At 34.4% G+C, this 7,837-nt stretch overlaps 1 protein-coding gene across 1 annotated transcript; it reads right to left on the bottom strand.

Annotated features, from left to right (window-relative positions):
• Positions 1-2,903: 2,903 nt before the first annotated feature.
• Positions 2,904-7,265, bottom strand: LOC131042962 (laccase-12-like). The gene is made up of 6 exons (XM_059211411.1): positions 7,179-7,265; positions 6,665-6,816; positions 6,348-6,592; positions 4,260-4,411; positions 3,144-4,059; positions 2,904-3,034 (listed from the first exon to the last, which is right to left on the bottom strand). The coding sequence occupies exons 1-6, from the start codon at positions 7,251-7,253 to the stop codon at positions 2,904-2,906; spliced, it is 1,671 nt and encodes a 556-aa protein (XP_059067394.1). The 5' UTR covers positions 7,254-7,265.
• Between the last annotated feature and the right edge of the window lie 572 nt (positions 7,266-7,837).

Below are 7,837 nucleotides of genomic sequence, written 5' to 3'. Positions count from 1 at the left end.
ATAAACATCATTAATGGACACAAAATGAAAGCCCACAACAACACAGGTACCATCCACCTTTAGAGAACATTCAGCCTGAAGAAACCACACACTCCTACTAAAATAAATGCTCACAAACAACCCAGAAGGAAAATAAAACACAAGGCAATACTAGTCCCTACTCAGAAAATTAAGTTCCCACTAGAATAAGGGAGTGAGATGAAGAATGGATAGATAAAGAAAGGCCCCATAAAATCCTCTAAAGCACACAGGCTTGAAAGGGATTCCCCTATAGAAAGCATAGAATCACAAACCCTAGCCCAGACCCTTCCACCTTCTATAAACAATATTTGTTAAAAGAAGACCCAAAACATGGAGAGGGCCAACAACATACCATGAACCACAACCATGTATGCCTCCCTCCATCTAGACCCTATAACAACTACAATAGCCTCCCCAACACATGCCACTATTGGAGAAAGGGAGGGATGCCTAGGTCTGAGGTAAATAGAAGTTAATCATACCCACAAACCCCAAGCCAACTAAAGCTTGTCTTCACCCAATAGCCGAAGAATACCGCCATCGGGACCCCCAAACTAGGGAGAAGCTAAAACCCAAAGAATAGCAACAAGGGAATAGACATAGAAAGCAACCCACAACATAGTAAAAACCAAAGCCATACTCAGCCCAAGATCTGCAACTAAAACCTTGTGTAGAGAAAGGGTAGAAATAGACAGCCCAAAGCCATCCACATCCACCTCATCATTTCCATCCTTTGAATTCAAGTATTCTGCAATGCCTTAATCTCCCAAAACCCTAAAACCACCGCTCGCACTCTCCATACTCAACATTTAATCATGCCATTGTTATCTATTGTCTAATAACGAGTTATAGTCTATCATTCCAAGTTATGTTTTGTTAGTTATGTTTTGTTAGACTTAGGTGTTGGTCTATTCTATAGGATTTGTCAATCTCAAGATTTGATATCCAATAAGATGTTTCCAAGGATGCAAGCATTGATAAAGTAAAAGTAATTATGTAGCATGGGTCCACATATGTTGCTTGATTTTTTTTGGGTGAAAATTCTGAGATCAAGTATGATTAGGCCAAATAATACCATTTTGTGCTTTGGAAAATAGGTAGCGGGAGAAGAAATCCACTTATGATGGTAGTTGACCAATGTGGTCCTCCCATTGTAGTTTTTGAAATCTCTATGAGATCATTTCAATCTCATATTTACTCACATTAGATAGAGGGAGTGATAGAAAGAAACACTTCATGCAAAAGAAAATTGAATGGACCAAATGCAATTTATTTAAAGAGTTTAAACTAGGGTAGAGACAAACAAACATTGTTAACTATACTATTTGATCTATTGATTATTGATTGAATAAAATAAAATTATATCAAATATTTCACTTGACAATGAGGCATAGTCTAATGCAATTTAACATGTGGAAATATTGCCTCTTGATGTTGTCAATGCATGATATTAGAAGAAAAATGAAGGTGGCTATATAGGGGAATTGGGCTCAGTACCTTTACTAACTACTAACGCATGGAGCACAATCATTGGCTAACCTACTATTATCCAAGAAAAAGAAGCACTATGGTGCTACCAAATTTCCATATAGTTTATAATGTGGTTGAGTGGTAAGCACATGAGAGAAGATTGAACTATAAGTAACATAAGATAGTTAGGTTTTGTAGATATGATAGGTTAGCTATGTGAATGTACAAAGGGGATAAGAGGTTTTTTAAGCTCTCACAAATATTGAAATAAGATATTTAGACATAACACATTATGGCATTGATACACAAACTCTCAAATGGTGTATAGGTTATAAGAATAATCAATATAATCAACAAAAACAAAGTTAGTAAGTTAAGATGTGTTAAGTTGTATGATTGTGACTAGCATTAATAAACATTCAAAATGACTACAAGCACACAAATATGGAATATGTATTTGAGGCCAAGGAATTATGAACCAAGGCATGATAGAGGGAATTAAGGCATGCAAAACTATAATGAATGAATATGAAGCTCAAACTAGACAAACATGATATGGTTTCCACACATAATATAGACTGTTGTAACATAACTACACCATGGAGATACATTAGTGTCATATCAAAGAATGAAGCACTTCTAGTAGGGTAGAATGATCAATTTGATGTGGGTCATTAAATTGACCAAGATTAGAGCACAATGAATCATCGTAAAATATCACACTATAGTTGAGAACTTCATACAATTAAATTCATAATTAGCACACGTGTATAAAAATCAAACTCAAACACCTAATGTGAAATCTACAGCTCTAAAATGGCATCCTAATATAGATCATTTAAGATTTGACGTAAACATAGGATGAACAAAGAAACATTAAAAAATAAATAACCTGAAACTGCATCAACAAACAAAATATATATAATAATTGATAAGAAGATCTTATTTTTAAAATGTTACAAAAGACCTTGATTTCTCCATTACAATATTAAAAATTGACAATCTCCAAAATTTATAGGTTCCAATTCTATTTTTATCTACTACAACATTAGTTATAATCCTTGACTTTACTTGCAAAAGAATTTAAATATACATAATAGTATCAATTTCCATCGTTTTTAATAAAATTGAGACTTCAACCAATTGTTATTAATAAATATTTTAGTATAATGAGTAGGTGGCTCCATTGAATTGTCTTGGAAGCGTTCTTTTACATTTACAAACCTAAATTATGATTTTTACATTTTTTTTTTCCAGTGGATTCTTTATAAAAATATATAATAAATTCTCCAATAGTATATAATACACTGCACAATAAAAATATTGTAACACTGGAATATATACTACACTGAATAATAAAAAATATTTGTATTTGACTTATATGTAAAAATGCTGCAACACTGGTACTTGCTTTAGCATTTGGGGAGGTCAGGAGGAGGGGGGATTAAACTTTCCAAAGCACCAGGACCGTTCTTCACAATAAACACAGTATCCAAACCCCATGTTACATGGTCATCAAAGTGACAATGCACGAACCACGCACCTACACAAACGGAAAAATCCTTCAGTCCCCCATACATATTTTCCAAATTTCAATTTCAAGTCCTGTATTATCTCTACAATCATGAGAAAACCGTAACTTTTCTTATTACCTGGATTGTCAGCTTTGAATCTGATAGCGGCCCATCCATTGACGGGAACTCGTACAGTATTTCGTTGCGGCGGATCGACCAGATTGAAAGAGCCCGGATCTTTTTCATTATCATAATTACCAAAACCATCTCCTACAATATAAAAGTCATAACCATGAATATGCATTGGATGGTCGTCTGCTTGGAAAATATTGGTTCCCTGGAACACCACTTGAACTGTGGCATTATAATCAATGACTTTCACCTTTCTGCCAGAAATTGGCGCCCATAGAGTTTTGGGTACATCGCCAGTATAATTATACACAACTGGTGGGTTGGAAGGAAAGTCGGTGGTAAAGATTCCATTAATGCCGAAGTAATAAGCTTGGAGAATGGCAATATCTGGTAGCACAAAAGATACGTTGTTCATGCTGGCAGCTAGTCTGGTATTGTTAGGGCCACTACAGTTACCGCCGATTTCACAAGGACGTAAACCAAGTCCTACGGTTATGATGCTACTGTCGCTTATGCTTTGGGGAACGTTTACTGGATGCTCTTCTGAAGCCAGGCTTCGTAAGGATCGGGTAAATGTGGTCACTGTTGCAGTGTCGTTGTATATTGGAAGCTCTGGACAGATTGGAGTGGCAGATGCATTAGAGCCCACGTAGCTTAAAATGACGGTTGTTGTGGTGTTGTCAAAATTCCCTTCAGGTATAGTAGTGTATTCTTTGGCGGCCATATAGTATTTGGCTTGTGCTTGATTAGCTATGAGAAGAACGTCTGTAGTCTGACCAGATGATAATATCAGTATGTCTGTTCTGTATGGTTTTGTGTAGGAGGCATCCACGGCTACCACTGTGAGATTGTGCGATGCTATCTTCAAGAAGAGGTGATTATTGTCTGCAGCATTGACGATACGAAGAAGGTAGGTTTTTCCCTATTCTACCGAGAAATTTATTGTTCCTGAATACAGAAAATCGCATTGATTTTGATTAGTGAGAAACGGAATTGGGTGAACCTTAGTTATACTCACAGTGCCCGTTTCTTGATTTAATTGCATAGAATTATTCATTTTTAACCCATTGAATCTTACTATTGGGCCTCTCATCCATTGATAATCGAATAGTTGTAGCCAACTGAATCAAAAGAAAAATCAGTACCTGAGCTTAAGCAATTATAGAGGTCTCCCGGCTGTCCATTTATAGTGAAAGCGTCTGAAACATTCGGTAAACCTCCACTCAGTTTTGCTTCCTCTTCGACTTCGACGGGATCACTGTTCCACCACTCCCCTGTTCAATTTTAATTCAAGGACAATCCAGTGTGAGCGCACAAGAGAAAAGTCTGAAAGATGGAGAACTATGCATCATAATCACATTTCCTATTCAAAATCATTCACTCACACTCTCTACAGATAAGGCATGCCACGTAAAACTAAGGCCTTTAGCATTTTTGATTTAATTATGCCATTGTTATTTTAGCTATAAATATGAAGTTAGCATGATATCGATTATAAGTCTATAGACTGAAATCTCTTCCAGTAAAAGTCAAGGATTGAGGGGTATCTATTTTGTCAAATTCAGCAGGGCATAATCTTGGCCTCATCCTTATGATGCCAAAGCCTAGCATTCAGACAAGACTTGACCTTTGGTGGACTCATTTGGAACCATTCAACTTCACCAATAGACCCAAGGGCCCATTGACTTTAAACATAATTTTGTAAGAATAAAATGTAAGGAAATAGTTCTCTAAAGAACTTAGAGAGTATAAACATAATACTCGGAAATGTAATACATATAGTTTGGTATTAAATATTTCATGACGTAGGGAAGTGATAGTATTAAAATATTAAGACAATGATGGAGAGGAATAAATTTGACATGTATAAGGGAGAGGGTCTTATATTTGGGATAGTAGTTGGGCACAATTAGTCTATTAGTGGGGCACTGTTAATCTATTATGGAGTTAAAAAGTGTCATGTCAATACTTATCTGCAAAAATATTCCAATAAATTTTGAAAAGAAACTAATAATGTGATGCCACATTAACACACCAATAAACATGACTTAGTGCACAACTATGGGTTTTACTTCCTTTTGGAACCACTTTGGATACCTTGGCAGAAATGACATGTGATGTCACTTCATATTTGATCAATGTGGACTTAAAACCCATTTTTTATGTAGGAGACTTCACAAGTAAATAACTGTACAAAATTAAAAAATAATTAAAATATTTAAGACAAATTTTGGGAGGCTCGAACATGGCCCTCACCACCATAGGGCCCTCTCCCCTAAATTTAAATTGGTTCTTGTAGAAAAATAAGAAATTTGGATGCTTACAATTAATTGTTGTTTTTAGAGAGAATGTATGAATTTGGGTTAATTTGACAAGTGTGGATTTGTCCATTAACTCATGGATCTAGATACTTGTTGATTGTATACTTTTTCTTGCGTATTCATTACTAAGTTGTCAAGGATTGACATATTTAAAAATATATGAATGAATTTATTGGATTATCAAAGGCAAGTTCTCCTAGGTGAACTCTCTAGAAAATCCAGTATAAAAATAGTCTTGAAAATTAGCATATAGTAAACAAACATAGAAATATCTTACATGACGATTTATAAATAATTTTGCGTCTCAAAAATCAATTTTGTGAATATTCAAAAAATACTCATATTTAAAATATCACAAATAATTTAATTAACAAACCTCTTAAATTAAAATTTTTAACTTTTAAAATGAGTAAGTCTATTTAAGATATAAATTAATTAAATTTTTTTGATTAGAATGATATGAGAAGGGTCTCTTAAATGAATTTTACAAGGAATGAGATTGAAAAAAAAACAAAAAGAGAATAAAACCATATTCAAAATAATAATAAGTAGTAATAAAAAGACATGTGAATATAACTTGATTTTAAAAAATTAAATGGTTAAAGAAAAATTGAAAATGTCATTTTAATAATATTAAAACCTCCTAAATCAATTTTAAAAGATAGATTTCACAATATAAAACTGAAAAAAATAAAAATAAATAAATTGTATTATATTTAATATGTTAACTATTGAAACTGATCTTTATTAATCCTTTTATAGAAAATTTAAAAATATTGAAATAAATAGAAATCACGAACACGCCCCCCTTAGAAATGTTAGTTAGAACTGGTGATTTTCCTATGAAGCATCAAAACAATTATCTTGCATACGGTTCTACTTTCCTTACCTAGAACTATAGGAATCTCAGCATAGGGTTGGGTAAATGGATAAGAGCTGCCATCCTTTGGAAGAATGACCATTGCTCCATGAACTGTTGCACGGAGCCATGATACATGGGCATGCCACCACAACGTTACTTCCTGTCCAATAATGGTGAACGTGTATGTAAATTCCTCCCCTGGTTGGATAGGGCACTGTCTAATGTAACCCGGTCCATCTGCCCACCCTGTACGAATCTGTCTCACTCCATGCCTGAAAATCAAGTTCTTTTCAATATGCTTTAAATCATCAATGGAATTGACAGTCTACAACAGCTATACTTACCAGTGGATAGTGGCGTTGTGCTTGGCCCTGTTATAAACTGTAACATGAAGTGTGTCACCATTTCGGACATGCAGAGTTGGACCTGGAAGCTGTCCATTCACTGTGATAATGTTATATGTGTTACACAGTCGAGTAACATTTGTGGATTCAAGCTGTGCAAATAGAAAAAAGAGGAAAAAATTGTGTTAGATCTCTTAAATAGAAACATGGGTTGGACTGATTCTATGTATAGAGCTCTGCTCTCGATTCTCTATATGATCAACGAATGAAATACCGTTTACTTTATTTGTCAAATCTATTAAATACCGTTTAAACACACAATTCAGATTACATGAAACATCAATAAAAAATTCAATATTAACAATTATTCTGTCTCCTGAGCTTGCCTTTTTCATCGTCATATTTAATGGAAGTCCAAATGAGCAGGTATCAACAAAGATTCAACAAGCTCTTGGATGGATTATAATCAATTTTTTAGTTAGGGAAACACACAATTATATAAAAAACTAATTACAACGAATGTATGGGTATGCAGGTCTGCCCATGCTAGAGAATCAAATAAGAAAATGAATGTAAACAGCAGCACCATATATCTTTCTGAGTAACGTTTTGACATCATTAATGAATTACAAACACCTAAAGTGCTCCTCATTTTAATCTGCAAGTGAAGCTCAAACTCTTTGAATATGAAAAGCTTGCTCTAAAACTTATTGTGTCAAGACTTCTTGCTTAGTCGAGTGGTATATATAGACCAAAAATTAAGAAAGTAGTAGAGAGAAATAGTACGTGGTCGAACAGGAAACACTCAAAAAAATGTCATAGCTGAAGAGTTGCATAAATCATCGGCATTGTAGATCATTTGGTAGAAATATAATGTTCAATAATTTTAACTGTTATTTTGAAGCATTTTATAGTTGATATTGAGATCCACCAATAGCAAATAGTTACTTACAATTGAGAGGGTGCTTTTGTTGCTGTGCATTATACAACGACATATATATTTGTAGATAGCATTCATATCGTAAACGCCAAACAACCGTTGGGCGGCCAAAACAGATGGGGTTGATTGTCCGTCCTGTTCTCTCTCTCTCTCCTTTCTTCAGTCGAGCTTTCAACTCTTCACATTAAGTGAGATGCTGATGTTTGAAATGCAGATACTCTATTCTAACTTTT

The sequence above is a fragment of the Cryptomeria japonica genome, chromosome 9 (assembly GCF_030272615.1).
Source record: "Cryptomeria japonica chromosome 9, Sugi_1.0, whole genome shotgun sequence".
NCBI lineage: Eukaryota > Viridiplantae > Streptophyta > Pinopsida > Cupressales > Cupressaceae > Cryptomeria > Cryptomeria japonica.
This window is presented reverse-complemented; position numbering and strand designations above follow the sequence as displayed.

What these genes read in the sequence shown, in the direction of transcription:
- LOC131042962 (XM_059211411.1), bottom strand. Translation starts at nt 7,253, where the DNA reads ATGGTGCTGCTGTTTACATTCATTTTCTTATTTGATTCTCTAGCATGG. An exon ending in CACAACGCCACTATCCACTG is followed by an intron (nt 6,593 to 6,664) that starts GTAAGTATAGCT and finishes CTTGATTTTCAG; the next exon opens with GCATGGAGTGAGACAGATTC. An exon ending in CTGATTTTTCTTTTGATTCA is followed by an intron (nt 4,060 to 4,259) that starts GTTGGCTACAAC and finishes TCGGTAGAATAG; the next exon opens with GGAAAAACCTACCTTCTTCG.